The sequence below is a fragment of the Anopheles maculipalpis genome, chromosome X (genome assembly GCF_943734695.1).
Source record: "Anopheles maculipalpis chromosome X, idAnoMacuDA_375_x, whole genome shotgun sequence".
Lineage (NCBI taxonomy): Eukaryota > Metazoa > Arthropoda > Insecta > Diptera > Culicidae > Anopheles > Anopheles maculipalpis.
The window spans coordinates 4,129,241-4,150,979 of record NC_064870.1 but is presented as its reverse complement, the minus strand read 5'-3'; the positions used below and the strand labels follow the sequence as shown (position 1 = coordinate 4,150,979).

The 21,739-nt window shown below is 49.1% G+C and overlaps 4 protein-coding genes across 4 annotated transcripts in view; 3 read left to right on the top strand and 1 right to left on the bottom strand.

The window, feature by feature from the left end:
* The window catches only part of LOC126556704 (negative elongation factor D-like), a 173,106-nt gene that overhangs the window by 24,116 nt on the left and 127,251 nt on the right, over positions 1-21,739 (top strand). The gene's annotated exons all lie outside the window — the stretch shown is intronic.
* LOC126561118 (otoferlin-like) lies at positions 1,333-14,192 on the top strand. Its single transcript, XM_050217100.1, has 17 exons — positions 1,333-1,411; positions 1,774-1,832; positions 2,619-2,811; positions 3,057-3,124; positions 3,554-4,278; positions 4,913-5,096; positions 5,213-5,275; positions 5,745-5,829; positions 6,252-6,408; positions 6,485-6,671; positions 6,729-7,101; positions 7,178-7,390; positions 7,461-10,221; positions 10,289-10,535; positions 10,611-10,861; positions 13,425-13,940; positions 14,012-14,192. The coding sequence occupies exons 1-17, from the start codon at positions 1,333-1,335 to the stop codon at positions 14,190-14,192; spliced, it is 6,342 nt and encodes a 2,113-aa protein (XP_050073057.1).
* On the bottom strand, positions 16,635-18,582 carry LOC126562524 (TNF receptor-associated factor 3). The gene is made up of 4 exons (XM_050219069.1): positions 18,496-18,582; positions 17,752-18,204; positions 17,032-17,655; positions 16,635-16,964 (listed from the first exon to the last, which is right to left on the bottom strand). The coding sequence occupies exons 1-4, from the start codon at positions 18,580-18,582 to the stop codon at positions 16,635-16,637; spliced, it is 1,494 nt and encodes a 497-aa protein (XP_050075026.1).
* Positions 20,506-21,690, top strand: LOC126558736 (UDP-N-acetylglucosamine transporter). Its single transcript, XM_050214798.1, has 2 exons — positions 20,506-20,552; positions 20,621-21,690. Exons 1-2 carry the CDS (start codon positions 20,537-20,539, stop codon positions 21,688-21,690), a joined length of 1,086 nt encoding a protein of 361 aa, XP_050070755.1. The 5' UTR covers positions 20,506-20,536.

Below are 21,739 nucleotides of genomic sequence, written 5' to 3'. Positions count from 1 at the left end.
GGTACAAGGCTGACATGTCACGTTCTGCTGTATGTCGCGTTATAATGTGTGTCTATGTTTATTCGGGTTGTCACGTAAAGTATCCTTTTTTTTTAAGAGAGCAGAACGGGGAGAGTGGGTGGATAAGGGAGGTGGGTAGGGGAGGGGGGGGATTACTTTTCTGTATATTTTACAGCCGAAATGAAGTTGGCTGAAAACTCAATTACTCGCACTCGCACACACCGGGAGCCGAGCATCGAGATGTGTAGTTCTTGGACTTGTGTCGTAGACACGCACGGCGAAGCTTGGAAGTCTTCGGCGGCCCTCTCCCCGCCCCCAGCTTGGATTGTTTCAGTATACGCCGGTTTCGGTCGACGCGTACACTAAGCACGATTTAATCACGTTCGCACACCACCGGCACCGGGAGGATTTATGGAGGATATATATGAAAGGCGATATGAGTGAGGACCGTACCGTACACGTGGGTAGAATTTCTTCGCTGACTTTTATCGGCAAAACTTTGTTTGTTCTTGGTGGGGAAATGAGGTGGCGGTGCTACCGTCCACGGTCCAATCTGTGACGCTGGGATGTATGTGATGCATTAAATTGATTACCGCGATGTTGGTACCAGGGGTTTCGCAGGATGAAGATTGTTTTTTTTTTTGAGAATTTATGGACACGTTACGGACGTGTTCGGGAATTTTCTGAACCCCACTTGGTTGCGAGCAAAATTGATTTATATTCAATTGAAGATTTAAAGACAACTCGTGAACAGTGTGAAGCATGGCTGTGCATTTATTATCCGAATGACGTATTCGTTTTGAGAAGTCCTCACCTAACTAAAGCTTTTGTTTTATTTCCTTTCTCTCATGATACAGCTGATGAGTTCCCAAACCGCACGAGAATTGATGTCATCTGTAGCAACTGTCGTCGCCTCGGTGTATCCTACTAGCCCTTCCTTGCAGGTGTAAAGTGTTTCCAACAAATTGTGAGTGTGTGTGGTTGGATGGAGTGGTGGGAAGATATTGTTCTGTAACGGCTTTTGCTCGAATGTAAACCTCCCCGACCCTCACATACAATGCGTACCAAGCCAGAGGGGCAGGCGGCCTCACGGCTGTAACTGAGCTTTAAACTCTTCTCAACCGACATATCACGCCAGGTGCCCAATCTATCAACCGTACGACCATAAACTCTCGGTCCCGGATACGCAAGGACGCGAGACCACCACACGGTCGGCATGGACAATTAGTGTGTAGTGCGGGGCAGTAGTTCCAATTTTCAACCCAGCTTTCGGCAGAAAACGGCAGCCCGTCGCGAATAAAACCACATCGCCCACAGAACGAGTCGGCCAAGATGTCGCTAACGGTGCGAATTAACAAGTTTCAGCTGCCGAAGGCGAAGGCAAATCTGCTCGGGCGTGTGGAGTTTCGGGGTAAGTAGCGCCACAGAAGCCACAGGCAGGTCGGAAGTTGTTGTTTTGAAAGTTTGATGAGCAAACGGTGATTCCTAGGCGACCCTGGGAAGCCAAAGTTAGGGTAAGGGGTTTTTATTTTATTTTCTCCCCAAAAAATAAAACTTTCGCCAAAACGTCATGCGGGCCTTTTTCCTTTGGGTATATCCAAAGGACTCTACTAGTCAAGGAGAGATAGTAGAAAAGAAAGAGCTAAACAAAACTTGATCACGGCAAAGCATGGCTGACGAATATAGTCAGCTAGCGGGGATTAAATGATCGATTATTACAAACTCTTCTCTAGCGTTCCTTTTCCGTTTACTTGCTTCTCTCCCGACCTGCAGGTGTTGCCCATACGACTACCGAGCTTAACTGTGGATCCGAACTCGTCGAAGTCAATCAGGCAAGTACATTATAACGTTTCCGTTTCCATAGCTCGCTCTGCACGCGGGCAATCCCAACGCGGAGCATCCTCCAAGCAGCAGCAGTTGCCATTCGCTAATGGCGTTGAATCGATTAACAGTGAGCGCAGCTGTGGACACCACGGTGCCTCACAAACACGACGCGAAATGTGCAGTTTTTGCCAAAAATAAATCCCGAACAGCGCGACGCAGCAAATTGTCTCGCAATCGCGCTTGGTACCTTTAACCTTTGGAAAATTTCTGATCCCGAACTGTTGTCAAACTGTTGGATTATTAATTAGGAAAGTTTTAATCGGCACACTTAAACGGTCTCAGTGGCAGAGTCGGGATTTCCAGAAATTGTAGGAACTAATTTATTGACTTCGGCCTTGAAGCCGAACGCGACCTTCATTTGCATTCGAGAGTTGAATGCCGAAACGGTCGTAAAACCTTGAACAAACGTGGGTCCTGAGGCCTAACCGACTATTATGCTGGACAGATACACACACACACATACACACACAAACACAGGACACATAGAAACACCAAACCCAATTTCCAATTTCTGCTTCTGCATCACAATTAGCGTTAGCGCCTTTGATCTAACCTCCGTACCAGCTTTTTTGTGAAAACGTGTGTCCTTACGTCCTATACATTATGGGACAATGAAATGGAGGCCTGATTGCCATAACCTCAACTTTATAGAGACGAATGCGAATTGGTTCTGCTACTTTTTGCTTTCCTCCTTTCTTTTCTTTCCGTTGCGTTCCTTTTTCCACCCACTTTAGAGCTTCATATGGCCGCTGGCGCGTGCTGCAGACGAGACGGAAACGATAACGGTCGAGCTGCGGCAGCAGACGACCAAGATCCTGCTCAAGACCGCTATCGGTGGTACGGGCGGGACATCCGGTTCGGCATCGAGCCGCGGCAGCATCACCAGCAGCACCAAAATTATCGGCCGATTCGTGATGCTAGCGCAAGGTAAATCTAATTTGTCGGACGGAAAACGCTCGGTCCCAACCTGCTGACCGGATGTCAACGTGGTGTGGCTGTGCTTGCGTGTGGCAGGCACATCCTGTTGCCGGCTCCGGCGCACGGTTTGGCTGAGCGGGGTTCGGACGGTGTCGAAATATAATTTAATACTAATTACGGGCTTTTCTCGCATTGCTGGACCTTTTTTTTTATTCATGCCGCCCCTTCCTCCTCCCCTCGCTCTCCCCTTGTAGCGCTCATCCACGAGGGTCGACTGCGCATAGAGGACCGGCTGGTGGACCTGTCAAACAAACCGATCGATGTAAGATGCTCCTTTTTCGATAGCACTTTAATAGCACCAGTTCGATTGCTGACCGACACCCATAACCCTCCCCCCCCCCCCCCCACGAATTTCTCGCCCCAATGATCCGTCGTCTATTTGAGCAAGAAATGTTTCAACAAATTAGCTCGAGTGAAAGGTCATAGGTTGGGTTTGGTGGGTTTACGTAGGATATCATTTGTCCGAACCGAGTCACCCTCCCTAAGCAAACAGTGATTGCTCTTATTTAACTGTCTTACTGTGCGCCATTTTGTTTTGTGAGTGAACAATTACTGGGTGCTGGGTGTTTGTCTTTTTCTCGACATCATCGCAAGAGTAATAGCTTATTGACAGTAGACGTTTGCCTTTTCTCGTCACGGTGGCCATCGCTTATTGCTTATGCTCTTCCCCATTTGTTCCTCCTTTCAAAAGGCATTTGTCAGCTTCGACGTGTACTACCAAAGCCCGGAAGACGAGTCGGGTAACTTCTACTCGCCGCGCGTCTTACACTCGCTTCACCAGCAGTCGAGCATCGACGACGACCAGCAGATGCTGCTCAACATCGAGCAGAACATAGCGAACCTCGAGAAAAGTATAACGCAGGGCAAAACGTCTGAGCCGGGCACTTCGTCCGGCACGGCTAACTCGCGCCGTACCGGCCGGTCCACCGGTAATGGGGGCGACCGCAAGCCCAACATCATTAAGCGCGTCATGTCTTCCGGTTCGGCGGGGCTGAGCGAACGGGCCCCGGCACCAACCGATCATGCGTCGTCGGACAATGAGGCGTCCACCAGGCCGACCCGTTCGTTGGCGGACAAAAAGGTAACGCTACGCACCGTGCGTAACTTCATGCGGCTGGGTCGTTCGCGGCAGTCGTCGCGCGAAAGTACGGCCAGCAGTACCGAGGACGAAGGCAAATCACTCATCGGCGATGCGGATTATACGCGTGTGCAGCCGGACACTACCGACGGTGAGATGGGACCGGGTGGCCGGCCAATGGTTGGGGGAGATGATGGACCTGCCGGTGGCGGCCCGTCCGACAGTCCAACGCATGCCGGGCCGGGCAAGATGGGTGAGAACGTTTCGCAGACCTGCAGTACCCACTCGAACGCGTCCAGCGATGGCGAAGATGTAACCGCTAATGAGAAGCTCAAGAAGTAAGTAGGCAGGGCCCGCACCATTGGCAGCATCCAATTAATCCATCGGCCGTGGTCGAGGTTCGAGCCGTGTTGCTCGACGGACGGCAAGAAACAAAAGCAACGCCAGCTTGCGAAAGCACTCTTTAATCCTAGTGCTCCAGTAATGGACGCTATTCAATTAGCTTGTGCGGTACCAAGTGAGCAGATAATAGTGTTGCACTGCCGGCACAACCATTCACGGTGTCGTGTCGCTCGAGAGGGACATTCGGGACCTTTTGCCTTCGCATTTGCGGTGCGTATCGCTGCGAATGGCTGGTGCAGAAATGAGTGTTTGTGCGTCTTAATGCGAGCTTTCTTATCTGCTTGTTTGGTTTGTGTGCGAACGATGGGCGCCTTCTGCACAAGACATGGTTTAGCATTAACGAGGAAGCGACACCATAGTAATCCTAATGCAGAACGTTTACGGAAACAAGCTTTATTTTCTTATCGTATGCGGGTTTCCTTGTAAGACTGCGGATGACATGCTCCAAAATGCGAGCGTTCTCGTTGATGGATTAATTAGATTGCCGTTAAATATCGTGATGCCAAAGTTTGCTAAGCTTTGCCGTATGTGTCTGTTTGCTTTGAATGTCTGATTTTGTTTTCTTCCCAGAATCAAGAGTCTGGCTAAAGGAAATGACCATCTCAAGTCGCAAGACTTTCAGGTCTGCGTTACGGTCATCGAGGCCCGCCAGCTGCCGGGACTCAATATGGATCCGGTTGTGTGCATACAGGTCGGCGACCAGAAGAAGTACACCAGCGTAAAGGAGAGCACCAACTGTCCGTACTACAATGAGGTATGCAGGCTCTGCGAGAGCTCCTCTTGTGCTCCAAGTCTTAATTTCTGTTTTTTCGAAATTTTTAATGGAACTAATTTTGCTTTAATGGAACTTCTTCTGTGGGATCGTGGCAGTACTTTGTGTTCGACTTTCACATGCCACCGGTGATGCTGTTCGACAAGATCATTACCCTTTCAGTAAGTAATCGGGCATTGAGTGGTAGTTTGCTAGGACGCTCCATGTAGATGTAGAAGAGACTCTGCTGCGAAGGGATGTCAAAAGTCTCTACGAAATCAATCAATTTAAGCAATCAGTAGTTTCCAATACTCATCCAAGAGTCATTAGCAGTTTGTCAAGAGACCACATTTCACACCCCTTCTCAGCAGAAATCCTTAAACAGCTGAAAATGCTAATGGCCAAGTCCTAGACCAGCCAGTTGCTCACACGCGTTACAACAGAAAATGGCTTTTTGTTTTGGCAAAGTAAAGTTTGATTGCTCGAATCCGCCGGCAAACAGGAACAGGGAAGGAACACGTCCCGCGACGTGTTCGCCCGTTTCGCGTGCCGGATTCGCGACAATCAAGTGACAGTTTTGTCTGGCTTACGTGCTGATGGGATCGCTAGCGTAAAGGCCACCTATCAACTCATACGCTTGCCTGTTAACAGGTAATCCATTCTCGCAAGTTCATGCGCTCTGGAACGGTGGTGGGCTCGTTCAAAATCGATCTTAAAACAGTCTACGATGCGCCCGGTAGCTACCTTTTAAATTCATATCTGTAATATAAGCAAAAGCATCAACAACAACAACAACAAAATCAAATCAATCTATGTCTCCACACTCCATTTTGTTGTCTCTTCCGTGTGCTTACATGTACTGCCATCTTTCATTAACACCTTGTAACCAACCACACACATACACACACACACAAACACCACTGCTTCTATTAATGCTAGCCTTTCTCCTTATCACGACCCGCTGTCTGCTCCCTTCTGCTTGCACTCGCTCGCTTTCGGCACCACTTTGAGTTCCTTCTCCTTTCATGTGATACCTGTACCCCGTTTCCTGAAACTCTATCTTGATGTCGTGAAGTTTTTGGAACAAAACCATTCGCTCGTAGTAGACCCCATTCTAATGCGATTCTTGCCTGTTCTACGCGCGCTCGTTGCCGTCAGATCATCAATTCTACCACAAGTGGGCACTGCTGTCGGATCCCGAGGACTTTGCCGCCGGTCCGAAAGGTTATCTCAAGTGTGACGTCGGCATCATTGGCAAGGGAGACACGGTGAAGGTGCCACCAAAGTCTGAGAAGGATCCGGACGATATTGAAGCGTAAGTTCCGGTGGGGGATTTCCGTTGGATGGCGCCATGCTAATAAGTGTTTGTTGGGATCCCTCTGTAATACAAGGAACCTGTTGCTACCGGACGGTGTGCCGATCGAGCGCCAGCGTGCCAAGTTCATCGTGAAGGTTTACCGGGCGGATGGATTGCCCCGCATGAACTCCTCCATCATGGCGAACGTGAAGCGTGCGTTCACTGGCGAAACGAAGGATCTGGTCAACCCGTATGTGCAGGTGTCGTTCGCCGGTCTCACGGTAAGTGTGTCGGAAGTTCATGCGAATGGCGCGCCAACTAACGCACCTAGCTTGTAGGGTAAAACGAACGTGAAGAAGGCATCGTACAATCCGGTCTGGAACGAACAGCTCGTCTTTACCGAGATGTTTCCGCCGCTCTGCCAGCGCATCAAGATACAGCTGCGGGATGCCGATCCGATGAAACCGTCGATCATTGGCACACACTACATCGACCTGAAGCAGATCTCGAACGACGGCGAGAAGGGCTTCCTGCCAACGTACGGTCCATCGTTTGTGCATCTTTACGGTTCGACGCGTGACTACAACTTGCTCGATCAGCACTCGAACCTCAACACCGGACTCGGGGAGGGTGTGAGTTATCGGGCCCGTCTGCTCATCGCCATCCGTACGGAGATTACCGACAATGTGGAGTTGTTTACCGACAAGAACGGTACGTCCTGAGGCTTGTGTCTGTGCAGTGAAGTGGAGTAAAACCCAAATGTTTGGTTTTTTTTTCTTTTCTGTAGTGGAAGTTGAACCAACGCTACCGATCTGCGAATCGTCCTACTGCAAAACGGACGGGTTCTTCCTGTACGCTACAGTGCTGGAGGCTTCCATGTTGGACAAAAAGGTATGTGACCGGTCGGTGTACTTCGAGCTGAGTATGGGCAATGCGGGCAACTCGCTCGATGGACACAACGAGAGCGCCACGACGAACATGGATGACGACGACGATCCTGGTAAGTTGTCTGATAAGGTTATCGTAGTGAACGCGACGCTCACTGCTGTGCTCTGCATCTCACGCTTTAGTGTCGATCGATACGACGGCGTACAACAGTACGACAAGCGCCTGTAAACCCATTTCCCATGACAAGAACCACTACTACTTACCGTACTGGGACTACAAACCGTGCATGGATGTGCGCGCCTGGTTTCCGGATCTGAGGCGTCGCATGTACAACAGCAACATGATAGCGAAGATAAGCGAACGGCTCGAGGTAGGCCTGGCCGAAACGAACCTACTGCTCGAGGACGAAGACCCGACCGCGGAGGTAAAGCTGCGCGGTGTGCTGGAGGAGGTGGCGTCGAGCTGCAACAAGTACGTCACCATTACGAAGGGTGCACTCGTAGGTCCCGGTACGGGCAAAACGAAACTCGACAAGGAGCGGCTGAAGCTGTGCCAGCGCGAGCTAGAATCGATCGGCAATATGGCGCGAAATTTGCGAGCCCTCGTCACGAAGAGCTCCATGCGCGAGCGCTACCGGACGGCACAAAGCTATCTAGCGAGGTTACGTTTTCTGGTCGAGGATCCGCAGCACGCACTGCCGGACGTGTTCGTGTGGATGATTGCCAACGGTAAGCGCGTTGCGTACCACCGGTTGGATGCGCGCGATCTTCTGTACTCCACGATTGAGGAAGAGACGGGCATACACTGTGGCAAGGTGCAGACAGTTTTCCTTAAGCTGCCGGGCCGTCAGGCGGAAGGACCGGCCGGTTGGCATGTGAGAGCGAAGCTCTCGATTTACCTGTGGCTTGGCACGATCAAGCATAAACGATTCTTTTACGCCGGACTGCCGAAGGGCTACGAACTGCTGCACGAGCTGAAGCACGCGGAAAAGGTGAACGTACCGGCACCGACCACTGTGCACTACGTCGAGCGGCATGTGTTTCAGCTGCGGGCACACATCTACCAGGCACGCTCGCTGATCGGTTCCGATGCGTCCGGGCTGAGTGATCCGTATGCGACCGTCTACGTTACGGAGCACGCGAAGACGACGCAGGTGATCGAGGAAACGCTCAGCCCGACCTGGGACGAGCTGCTCGTGTTCGATGAGGTCACGGTGTACGGTTCGAAGGACGAGATCCGGCGTGATCCACCGACCATCGTGATCGACGTGTACGACCAGGACAAGGTGGGCAAGTCGGACTTTATTGGGCGAGCGATCGCCCGGCCGCGGGTTAAGTTACGCGAAAACCACTACAGTACGCCCGTGCTGGAGTGGTTCGAGATTACGCGCGGTTTGGACGGTGCCGGCGAGCTGCTGGCAGCGTTCGAGATGCTCGAGCATGGTTCGGAAGATGTGCCACGGTTGTCCGATCCGAAGTACGTCGCGTGCAGCAGCGCCAGTGAGCATGTGCCCCAGCCGACGCTCGCGATTCTGCCCGTACCGCAGGAGGTTCGGCCGAACTTGGCGCGGTTCCGCATCGAGGTGCTGTTTTGGGGTTTGCGCGATCTGAAGCGGGTCCACTTCATGACGGTGGACAAGCCGCGGATTGACATTGAGTGTTCCGGGCGCATACTAAACTCGAGCATTGTGCAGAACGCGAAAAAGAATCCAAACTTTGCCAACATGCTGAAGTTCTTCGATCTGGATCTACCGATCGAGGAGCGGTACGCACCACCGATCACGATCCGTGCCGTGGACTGTCGCTCGTTCGGGCGCTATACGCTGGTCGGTACGCATCAGATAACCTCCATCCATCGGTATATGCACAGACCACCGCCAAAGGAGGACCCCAAGCGATACAACCAGGATGGACAGCTGGTGCTCGCTCGCAGGCGCACTGATGCTGTTGGCAATGTGATCCCCGATACGGGCATGCCCGGTGAGTCCTGGTCCGGCGACAATCTGACGCTGTATGGGGCGGCGTGTGTCGCAAAGGCGGGCGGTCCTGGGCGGGGCAAGCGGGCGAAACGGAAGACACTCGAAACGCAGGGCACGTTTGATGGGCAGGAGGGAGGTGGCGATGGAGACGATGATGACGATGGTTCGAGCAAGGACTGGTGGACGAAGTACTTTCTCTCGTACGAGCGGCTCATCGAATCGGCCAAGAGTGCGGGCACGGGAGGTGGTGGAGGTGGGTGTGGTGGAGGACCGATCGGGATGGGGCCGGGTGAGGCGGGCGGTTCTGCTGACGGTGGTGGCAAGAAGCTCGGCGTCAAGACGTCTCGGCTAGTGTCCAAGCTGAGCCCGAAGGCAACACCGAAAAAACCGTCCAATCCACGTGTGGCCACCTGTCAGATCTATCCGAGCGAGCTGGAGTCGGTGTACGAGTATGGCCAGTTCAAGGAGTGGCTTCACTCGTTCCCGCTCTACCGGGGCAAAAAGACGGGCGATAGTACCGAGGACGAAACGCGCATCGTAGGCTTCTTCAAGGGTGCGATCAAGGTTTACCGGCTGCCGATCGAGAAAGGTATGGAACCAGCATTTGCTCCCACGCTACCGCTGAACGATCCGATACACGTGCTGGTGCGTGTGTACGTCGTAAAGGCGACGGATCTGCATCCGATGGATCTGAACGGTAAGGCGGATCCGTACGTGGTGCTGCAGCTCGGCAGCAAGCGTGTCTCGGACAAGGACAACTACGTCAGCAAGCAGTTGAACCCGGTGTTTGGCAAGTGTTTCGAGATCGAGGCCACCTTCCCGCAGGACTCGATGCTAACGGTGCAGATCTTTGACTGGGATTTGGTCGGTTCGGACGACCTGATCGGTGAGACAAAGATCGATCTGGAGAATCGGTTCTACAGCCGACATCGGGCCATGTGCGGTATCTCGACGCGTTACGAAGAGTAAGCCTGGCTTCTACATGTACAAGTATGGGGGAGCAGTTTTATTGGTGTTTCTTGTTTTATACAGCTCCGGATACAACATTTGGCGCGACCCGATGAAACCAACGCAAATCCTTTCCAAGCTGTGCAAGGACAACAAGCTCGAGGCTCCACAATATCTGCAGGATCGCGTTACGATTGGGCGCTGCTGCTTTCTATTTACGAGCGAAGAGATCCAAACCTGGTCCAGCCCTACCTCCATCAAGTATCGGGACGAGCATCTAGCGCTGGCCGTACTTCACCGTTGGGAGGAGATGCCACGCGTTGGTTGCAAGGTATGGTGATTGCGGCTACCGCCTCCTTTTTCCTTCACCACGCGGACGTTCTGACGCGTTCCTACCCTATCCTAGATCGTACCGGAGCACATCGAATCGCGCTCGCTGTACAACAGTGACAAGCCGGGCATCGAGCAGGGCAAGCTGGAGATGTGGGTCGACATGTTCCCGATGGATATGCCACTGCCCGGGCCACCGGTGGACATTTCGCCGCGCAAGCCCAAATCGTACGAGCTACGTGTTGTGATCTGGAATACCGATGACGTTGTGCTGGAGGATGATGCGTTCTTCACCGGTGAAAAGATGTCCGACATCTACGTGAAAGGGTATGTACACGCTGTCTGCTTGATTGTCTTGAAATGGTTTACAAAAATGTGGCTCAATAAGCAATAGAGCTTGTTCAACAATTTTGGCACGCGAATTATATTGCGAATTTACACGAATGAGTAAGGTACTAGGCGCCTCCATTGCTCACAATTATGCAGTCACAGGTACGTCCGTCTCAACAGGTGTATTGGGTGGAGATTTTGTTCGGGTTTTACTATGTAGAGGCCTGACCTATTCAGCCGAGACCAGTCCGGGGTGTAGCACTGTTGCTGTATTGTTGCTGGGTTCAATCTTCCCTGGAATACGCAGCTTCAGTCTGATCTACACTAGGCTGGAGGGTGTTCAGCGCAAATTTGTGCTGTCCAGCGCTACCTTACTGATCATCATGCTAGGGCTCTTTCTCTCCCTACCCTGTACGTTGTCGCCTCCTTGGGCTTGAGCCCATTAAATAAAGGAATTTCCATAACCGAGCCAGCTTCATCGCAGGTCTTCGGTAAAATTAACTTGATGTCCTTTTTTGTATAACCCATTCTCGAACGACTCCCAGATCTTCCTATAAGCAGACTGAGACGCGAATGGTTTATCGGGAATTTTATACCAAGGGCTCCCTCATCGCCATTATCCAGTCGAAATCAGAGTTATTTTCGCTTTCGTTGGAGTCCGTAATTTGGAATTCATCCTGGGCAAAATTCCAACTGCCCAATCGATGTTACTGTGTGAAATTTCCCACAAAATGGCTGATCAGATGTTTCACCTGCCGGCCAAAGTTGATGTTGTCAGCGGCAGTGATACAGGTGGTTGTTGATTGGTTGAACAGTTGCTGCGAATACTTCCCAGAATTCGGCTTCCCCAGCTCAATCAGAAACTACAAATCACTTGATACATTGCTTCAAAGGTTTTGGAAGGTTTGATAAGGAAGAGTTATCAAATGCATTGTCGAAATTAGAAAAATTGGAAGCTACAAGAATGATGGACTTTAAGTTGCACGAAATATTGTATGCAAATCAAATTCCACCACAGTTTTCTGAGCATTGCATTCTGCCGAGCAAACCGCAGAATGAATCAATATCCAATATCTCGGAGAAATTTTTCATTTCATCCTCGTAAATCGTGTCAGCCAGATTTGCTTCTTGGATTCGACCATTTATTCGAAAAGGCCTTCATCAACAGACTGCCACCAACTTGTCAAGCATAAAAAGAACACTCAAGACCAGTTTAAATATCGCGCAATAAGTTATAAATTTTGATGACCCAAGAAACCTAGCAATCTACCGCTTTTTTTTCAAAAAAGTTACACTGGTGACAATAATTTTCTTATTATTTTTGAAGAGCCAAGCGAATGGAGGTGTTCAAAAAATGGTATTCATAAATACGATGCTTTCTTTTTGCTACCGAGAGCACGACCCGTCTCGAATCGCGATCGTTCTGTTCGTCCGCTTTAGCCTCTATTTGTCACATTTTTTATTTCTCTGCTGGAGCGTTTTATGTTGCTGTACGTCTATTTCGGCTACAACCCGAACAAAGCCCCATTGTTCCAGCAGAAAGTGGTTTAACAGTGAAACACTTTGAACGGATGTTCGCTAGTCGCTCTGATAGAAACACGTGTTTGATATTTTTTAAAGGAGCTGCTCAAACGCTTCTTCTATGCTGTATGGCTGCGATATTGAAATGCCTCAGACACTTTACAACCAAATCTACTTGCAATCAACATGCTGTGGGAAATTGTGCTGGTCCTCGTTATTCTTCTAGCACATTCCTTAAATTCTATCCTTGGAAATTATTTAATCTTCCATCGATCAATAAACCTCGCTCCGTTCCGGCACGATTCGTTGAACAGACCAACGACGGGTACTCATCTTTCACTCCATTTCCCGCACCTTCGTGGAAACAGCATCCCGAAGGCATGCAGTCAATCTTTGTCCATGGCATTTCCAGGAACACGGTATGAGAGAGAGAGAGAGAGAGCGAGAGCACGCTAATACGGTGCTGTGTACACTGCTCGCTCATTGTCTCAATAAGCACTCCAGGCATAGCAAAAAAACAATAAAATCCAACAAGCAGGAAATTGACTCGGGAAACTCTTAATGTTACTGTTTTTCACTCGTCAGCATATGCTCGTTGCTAGCATGAAAATTATATTCATGTCAGAAGGGAAGATGGAAATGACTGGGAGTGTAGAAATTGAAGTACGAGCAATCGTTGTAATCCTTCAATATGGATTGGGGATGGTAAATAGAAGATAATTATTTTCAGATCTCTAGCAGAAATTCCGCTTTAAGTGAGCGCTGCTCAATTTATCATTTGGTGTCTGGATCAGCAAGTTTGCTTATAGCCTTTTTTTTAAGATCCACATGACTCTTTGACCCTAGAAAAAATCCAAAACGGAAGACATTATAGGTTATTAATAGGTTGAAGAAGGAAATAATTGCTTACACGATCTACTGATATATTAGTGTAGCTTGTAAATGTGTTGTATAAACTATGAAAAATTGTAGCCGTTTTCTAGGTCGTCAGATAGGCCTAAGGAACTGATACTGGCATCTCTTGCTCTCTCCCCAACAGCTGGCTAAAAGGACCGCAGGACATGCAGGCGACGGACATCCACTACCGTTCGCTCACCGGCGAAGGCAACTTTAACTGGCGCTTCATCTACCCGTTCGAGTATCTGGCCGCCGAGGAGCGGATCGTACTGTCGCGCAAGGAGTCCCTGTTCAGCTGGGACGAGACGGAGGTGAAGATACCGGCCCGGCTCGAGCTGCAGGTGTGGGATGCGGACCATTTCTCTGCGGACGATTTTCTCGGTGCGATCTCGCTGAACCTGAACCGGTTTCCGCGCGGCGCCAAATCCTCCAAGCTGTGCACGCTGGACATGCTGCGCACGGACAATGTGCCGACGGTGAACATCTTCAAGCAGAAGCGTGTCCGCGGTTGGTGGCCATTTTTCATCAAGAAGGAAAACGATGAGATGGAGCTGACCGGCAAGGTGGAGGCGGAGATCCACCTGCTGACGAAGGAGGAGGCGGAGAAGAATCCGGCCGGCTTTGGACGGAATGAACCCGATCCGCTCGAGAAACCGAAGTAAGGCTGTCCGGGTCCTGACCGAGGGCAATGGATTCTAAAGCGTACATGGTTTTGTTCCCCCTTTTCAGCCGACCCGATGCCTCGTTCATGTGGTTTCTTAACCCGCTCAAATCGGTACGGTATATTGTCTGGCACAACTACAAGTGGAAGATCATCAAGGGGCTAATCATTATCGGGATAGCCATCCTGCTGCTACTGTTCTTCTACGCCGTCCCAGGCTACACGGTGAAGAAGATGTTGGGCGCGTAAGCAGCCCACAACAGCAATCCAACCAACCACATCCACCACCACCAATGCAACCTGGAACCACCCCCGTAAACGTCTACAAAACAATCAATCTTCTTAATCTACCAAGTTTTCTATTCTCGCACGATTCTTACCACAGAGCGCAAAGTTAGTGCACAACCAGCAAACCCACAAAAAAATTGGTGGCCCCGTTGAGGATCTCCGATCGCGTTCGCCAGCAGTTCTGTGTGTCTGGCGCGAGAAGTTCTAAAATATATCGTCCCATGCGACACCAAACTCGAAACGTAGAGTGCGTAGAGTAATGACGGCAAGGGTGTAGATCGGCACAAACTATAGCCCGCACAAGCATACATATTTACAGATATTTATACATATTCATATATACACTTCATTGATTGACGATGTTTTGATGCAACGAAAGACGATTCCGCGGAACCATCACATCCGGAGTTAGCGAGAGGAGTGAACCAACACTAAAAGCAGATCCAGAGTTAGTAGGAAGCACCCAAAACACACTTTGTACATACACGCCCCTTGGTACGGGTGGGGGTACGGTACTTTGTTAGATCCTGATCGAGAGATCCCAATTTTAAGTCCACTGCATTGTTCGTTCCTAAGGACCAAAGTTATTCTTTTTTATATATACACATACAGGTATACATATTTATAAACTTTTGTTCCTGTTGCTGTTTAAACAATTAGAGCTTAATCAAAGTGTAACAGAATGCAACGGAACAGCACATTCGTCACTGCAAAGATCACACTAGGTTATCGTTATCAGAGCTCTAGCAAAACAATTCATATACAAAGCTATTACGAGGTGCGACACTCAGCCCTCCCTTAACCCTCTAAACACATACACGGAACACATCAACTTATGGTAGTGTAGCGCATCTATTTGCTAATTCATCAATTTCTCTTAAGAGAGCGAGAGAGATTATAAAAGAGAGAGAGAGAGAAGGAGAGAGTACACCTTACACTGTAAAGTAGATAGTGCAAAAAGAAATCCACTTTATTCCAATCAATCTTAATCACAGGTAAAGCAGCCTCCCTTTTTACAATAGGACATCTACTTCGCGTATAGAAGAACCACGCCTCAACACAACGAGGAAGCAACACAAAACTTGGGCAAGAATAGTCAACTTTGAAAGGTAGGCATTGCGCCTGCAGTTATGCAAAAACCTGTTCATTCGAGCGCTTGAAGGTGTGCAGCCAACATTCAGAGCGGTTCTCCTGAAATAAATGTTCGAAGCAGATTATGAAACAAGCACAAACGTACCTTTTGCCCCCGGACGTCTCTTGTTCAGCATTGGCACAGGGGAGTTCTTCAAAAACCAACTCTGTTGCACACTTTATCGTTATTAGGTACGAACCCTCTTTATGCGCTGTGCTCCAATCCCGTCGTGCGTCGTGCACAATCATACCCGGGTGGGGCGGCACCGACGAAGTGAGTGAGGGAAGTGAGGACCGACCTACACTAGTGAACAACATCCAACTATCCAAGTGTTAAGATGTGTTGATTTCACTTAACTACAATTTATCAAAACCACAAATAAAAGCTTTAAAATAAACGAACACAATCATAACGCGGGATGATTTGGTTGGATTTTTTTTTAAATATTTTTATTAGACGATTATATTGTTCCTCAAGCAAGCAGTTACATCCAATGTTGGGCCTTTCTTCCTGTATGGTTGTCCCTGTATCGAATACTCACATTACGTTCTGTGTTTTGACCCGATCTGAAGAAGGTCTTAGGATTTCTTTAGAACCAGAGCTCCAAGAACTCGCCCAATTTTGCATCAGATGCTTTTCTGATATCAAAAGCTAAGTACTCATGAGTACTGGGGTGCGTTAAGCAATTAAAAAGCGTGCATCATACTACGTCAAGCAAATAAGAAAAAAAAAGAAACGCTGTTTCCTAACACTACGTTCTACACCTGTGTGTAGGTAAATACGATTGTCATAGGCACTCATTCGCTTGCTGCTTTTCTGCTAGATATGCTGCCTCTGGTGTTGGTAGACAGCAAGGGCATTCTAGAGAAAAAGTAAATCCACAAGCAACATTTAAATCGATAAGATAAGGCACCCTGCCCCAGTCGGTGGTGCTGGTGCCTGATAATGGATAACGAAACTGACAATGAAATAAATATACGTAAAAGATACGACAAAAAAAAGACATCAAACAGAAGGTCGGCTGGACTCGTTTGAGAGAATTCTTCAGGCGTGCTAGACAGGGTAGTGCATCACCGGAATATATGTGGATGCAGATAGCTCGAATATGGCAAACATGAATCCATCGACATGCGTCGACGGATGACGAGTTGAGTAGGAGCAGTACGGGAGTTTACGCCGAATATAAATGAGTTACAAGTCAAGCCCTGCCTTCCGTTGATGTAATACAAACAGCACGGGACAAAAAAAAACCTCCCGAAACCCGCATCATCCTAACACTGGGAGCTTGTGCCGCTCTCGCTTGCAATGATCAGCTCCAGAAAGATGCTGTCATTGTTCAGATAGTTGTTCGAGAACAGGATGTCATGCGAAATGTAGACGTAATGCTGGTTCGGATCACGCTGACCCTTCGCCTTCGCCACGATCGGTTTGCAGACGTTCTTGGCCTCCGCCCGCTTGCTCGTTTGATCGCGTAGTATCAGTGTGGCGGTCAGGCGGCAGGGCCACTCCAGCAGCGAATCGTACGGTCCCGGCACGATCGTCAGTCCGGCGATCAAGTTGCGTCCGCGCCAGGTCCCGATACCGTACGGGCTGGCTTCCATCTGCAACGCGCAACCATTAGCGTTAGTTATCGGGAGCTTCATCCTAATCGGATCGTGTGGCACTTACCTGCAGCATGTAACCGTACGGTTGATTGGTGAAGATCGGACCCTTTATCATCGTTTCCAGCTCGCTGGATTCCTTCAGCTTTTGCGCAAAGTTATCGATGCGCCAGATGACGCGCCCATTCTCGCTGGCAAGATTGTTGCGCGCGTTTGCCAGCAACAGGTTCTGCTGCAGCTCATCCGAGCGTTGCTTGGTGTGGTATGTCTCGCGCCGGTAGCGTTCGACCAGCTTCTCCAGCAGCTGTATGCGCTCCTCGTACTCGAACATCTGGGCTTGGGTATCCTTCACCTCCACCTTGATCTTGCCGTACTGGGCCTTAAACTCTTCGATCATTTCCTGCACCAGCTTCGAGTTCGATACGGCCTGGCTGACCATAGCAGCTGGGCCATCTTCCAACGGATCGGAAGCAGGCTCTTCTCCCTTCGATATACCGACGGTTGACGGTGCTGCGTCCTCAGTCGTCGTATCAGCCTCGCCCGGTGATGGATTCTGTACGTCAGGGGACGCATCTGCATCCGAGCGGGCACCATCAGTATTCTCGGTGGTATCACGCTGGATAAGGAAAAACATTTTCTCTTCCGCACGATCGAATCGGCTGGCAATATCCAGGTTCCACATCTCAATGGACTGCAAGAAGACAAAAGAAGGAGTATCAATTAGATATTAACTCCAAAAAAAAAAAAAAATGATTGATTTTCTTCCTTTTGAAAATTCGAAACGCACCAGCAGCTTTTGCTGGACAGCCGTCAGCTCGAGCGTACGCTGGATCTTCTCCTGATAGCACAGCTTGTTCAGCGACACGATCGAATCGTAAACCTTGGTGGTCCACTTCTGCGATACATCGTAGAACTGCTTCAGTCGGGCCAGATTGGTGTGCACGTAAAGCTTGTCGTTCGCATGGTCACTCACAATCAGCTTGAGGCATTTCAGCTCATTTTCCAGCGATTCCAAGACGTCGCCCACCGTTTGTGCTTCGTCTCGCTGCAGCTCGTTTTCGGCATCGGTATCGCTGACCGTTGCTGGCACGTTGGCGGCTTGCTCTTCTTCGTTCTCCATTTGAACGCCGTAACTCGCGGGGCAAGTGTTTTGATGCAGTTGCAAATATTTCAACACTACGATCGTACCGCAACCGTTCGGGCACACTGTTTTTTGCTTACGGCAAGTTCGCAGATGTTCCTACGAGAGAAAATGCGATGTTTGTGAGAATTATTATTATACGGTAAACCAAAACAGGGGAATTGCAATGTGATGATTTAAGGTAGAATGACATTCCGATAAGACTTTAAACCGGAAAATACCGTCTTCGTACCGTCATAATTAATTATAAATAAAACTAATGACTAATGACTAATATCTTCTTAAAATCTTCAACCAACTACTCAACTAGAAAATACAACAACCGGAAGCTGCCTTAGCTATCTGCGCCGCGAATACGACACTGGCACACTTGCGCAGAAATATGCTTACCTCAACGTCACAATCATCGAGCCATTCGCTGCAAAGATAGCAGGAAGTTTGAGAGAACTTGAGCCGCCCCTTCACCATATCCTCCATGGCTACCAATGGAAACTGGTGACTTTGTTACGGGGAGACGTGCGTATCTAACCTCTTCCCTCGGAGGGATGCTAGGCAAAAATTAACTGCTAGAACAGCATCTAACGTTACCGTTGCGTACGTAACTGAAGTATCTACTGCCTGAACGGATGTAGGCTTCCGCGTGCTTCAACTGCGGATGGAAACTTGCTGCCTTTACCGGTAGCGATAAAATACTGACATCGGCGTTCAAATCTGTAACGTGATAAGAATATGACTAACCCTTCAATGGCCGGATGTTCAAAAGGAAAACATTTTTGTTTTCCAAAAAGCAATCAGATATGTACTAAAGTTTAAGTAAAAAGCAACAAACAACTAAACCGAAACCGACGTAATATATGTAGTGAAAATTATTCAAATAGCACTGTTTAACAGTTGTTATTTTCTAACACACAATTGCTCAATAAACAAGTCAAGTCTGGCTTCATTCACTTGATGAGCATGAAGGTCAACATTTTACACTTGCTATATGAAACGCCAGCTAATTGTTCGTAATTTTTTTCAAAACGAAATCCCAAGAAAAACTCTCAAATTTTATAAAAGTTTCACATATTCACAGTCGGACACTATTAGTTTATATGCCGCAATTAATCGATCCTTCTGTAAATTCATTGAACGCGTGGATCAACATGTCTTAACGGGGTTTTTTTTTTCAACTAGTATCTTATAACTTTCAGCTGAAGTTAAATCTTGCACTTATTTTTTTTTTAAATATATCTCGTCACTTATTATGAAACTACAAGGGTAACACTCACTTGAAATTTCGTTCTAAACAACAGCGATACTAACGATCTGCGCGAAAGGATTAAAAGCTAACTGACTCGCTCAACAGCCAACACAATTGTGAGCTCCTGGTTAAATATCTGCGCGCTTTGCACCTGCGAAGCGTTTCGACAGTTTGTCATGCGAGCGTTGAGCGTCAAGGTTTGCGGTTGCTGGCCACCAAGCGGTACAAAGCTTGTTTCGGGCAATCAGAAAAAAAACTTCCTACCAATTTGAGCTATTTGATAATTTTTTTTGAAGGTTTACAATTGTTGAAAAGAAAATGAAATGTTTGTAATTTTCTATAAGTCAAATAAAACACGAGTTTCCTCACCGAATCGTCGAAACAGATTGATTTTACTATTTGTCATTAGCATGACATTTGTAAATATAAAAATACGGTAAATATATACATCGCAATCAAGATAAAAATTTAAATATTTTATTTAAATATTAAAAATTTGAATTAATTACCCGTCGGCTGTAAGACACAGTAATGCCACAGGGTGTCTGTCAAAATTTGAAGCAGCATTGAATCCGGTAGCGACAGGTTTGAAAAAAACGCTTTAATGCCACCTGGATTTTATCACGCTTTGCATACATTTAGGCGTTTTTTGCATGTTGGCAAAATTTTGCCCGGAGGAGGGAGGGGCTTCTCGAGTCATTTACCCCCTTATTTTTCTTGACGAGTTTTTTTTTAGTTCGAAATTGTTTGGCTTGGCTTGGTTCTTTTAACAAAACTAAAAGAACCAAGCCATGCAACACCCAACTTGCGCCCAAATGTCACACACGTTTCCTTGAAATGTGTAAACGTCAAAGGGCCGCTGAATGAATGAAACCTGCGGCGCAAGTGTCGCGTTGTTTTGACGTAAAGTGAACCATCCGTGCAGTGAGCAAGGGGTGCGCGAACAGGGGTTGGCTTTGTTGGCAAAACAACGAACAATAGCAATATCAATAGGAACAGTACTAGTGGTGGTGGTGGTGTTGGTGCTCGATACACACAGCTGCGGGCTTTAGTGTCAACGTAATCAAAAATTCTCGACCCACTATTTCGGTGTTGCAGCGAAAGCATTGTTTGAATGTGTCCACGTCCGAGCCCGTACTACGATTTGCTTCCCGTGCCGTTCGCTGTCCGTTTACCGTTCCGCTCAAGATGAAGGTGACCGCTGGTAAGTCGAACCGCGTACGTCCCTCCGCAGACACACCACCCCTAATCCGTTCGACCATTTCCGGCTAGCACACGGAAATAACCTGAAGTACCTCAGCCTGGTCACGCTCACGCTGCAGAATGCAATCCTCGGGCTTAGCATGCGTTACGGTCGGACGCGACCGGGCGACATGTTTCTCAGCTCGACCGCCGTCGTGATGGCGGAAGTGGTGAAGCTGCTCACCAGCCTGTTGCTCGTGTATCTGGAGGAGGGCAAGCATCTTGGCCGGCTGCGGACCGCACTGCACCAAACCATCGTCAAGCAACCGATCGACACGCTCAAAATAAGCGTACCGTCCCTGCTGTACATCATTCAGAACAATCTGCTGTACGTGTCGGCCTCGCATCTGGACGCTGCCACGTATCAGGTCACCTATCAGCTCAAGATTCTGACCACGGCCGTGTTTGCGGTGCTGATCCTGCGCCGCCGGCTACTACCCACCCAATGGGCCGCACTCGTCTTTCTCGTGGTCGGCGTTGCCAGCGTGCAGCTCGCCCAAACGGGCGAGGATGGCGGTACGGCAGCCACCCGCCAACAATCAATGCCGCCCGGCGATGGACCGGCGCAGAACCGACTGCTCGGCTTCAGTGCGGCGCTCGGTGCCTGCTTCCTGTCCGGGCTGGCCGGCATTTACTTCGAAAAGATGCTGAAAGGTGCGGACATCTCCATCTGGATGCGGAACATCCAGCTGAGCCTGCTGTCCATACCGTTCGGGCTGCTGACCTGTGCGGTGAACGATGGTGCCCAGCTGGCGGCCAACGGGTTCTTCTTCGGCTACGACGGGTTTGTGCTGTATCTGGTCGTACTGCAGGCGGTCGGTGGCTTGATCGTTGCCGTAGTCGTCAAGTACGCGGACAACATACTGAAGGGTTTTGCCACCTCGCTCGCAATCATCATTTCGTGCGTGGCCTCGATCTATCTGTTCGATTTTAGCCTTTCGCTGCAGTTTACCGTCGGTGCTGGGCTGGTCATTGGGTCGATTTTCCTGTACGGTTACGATCCATCGACCAAGGGATCGAAACCGGTGTCGAGCGGTGGGCGCACCACTAGCAAAAGCCTTGCCGAGGCGGAGGAGCGACTGCTGGCCGAAAAGGTCTAGAGAAAGAGAGAGAGAGAGAAAGAGAGAGAGAGAGAAAGAGAGAGAGAGA

What these genes read in the sequence shown, in the direction of transcription:
- LOC126561118 (XM_050217100.1), top strand. Translation starts at nt 1,333, where the DNA reads ATGTCGCTAACGGTGCGAATTAACAAGTTTCAGCTGCCGAAGGCGAAG. An exon ending in CGGGCGTGTGGAGTTTCGGG is followed by an intron (nt 1,412 to 1,773) that starts GTAAGTAGCGCC and finishes CCCGACCTGCAG; the next exon opens with GTGTTGCCCATACGACTACC. An exon ending in TGTCGTTCGCCGGTCTCACG is followed by an intron (nt 6,672 to 6,728) that starts GTAAGTGTGTCG and finishes CCTAGCTTGTAG; the next exon opens with GGTAAAACGAACGTGAAGAA.
- LOC126562524 (XM_050219069.1), bottom strand. Translation starts at nt 18,582, where the DNA reads ATGGAGGATATGGTGAAGGGGCGGCTCAAGTTCTCTCAAACTTCCTGC. An exon ending in TCGATGATTGTGACGTTGAG is followed by an intron (nt 18,205 to 18,495) that starts GTAAGCATATTT and finishes TTTCTCTCGTAG; the next exon opens with GAACATCTGCGAACTTGCCG. An exon ending in CGTACGGTTACATGCTGCAG is followed by an intron (nt 16,965 to 17,031) that starts GTAAGTGCCACA and finishes TGCGCGTTGCAG; the next exon opens with ATGGAAGCCAGCCCGTACGG.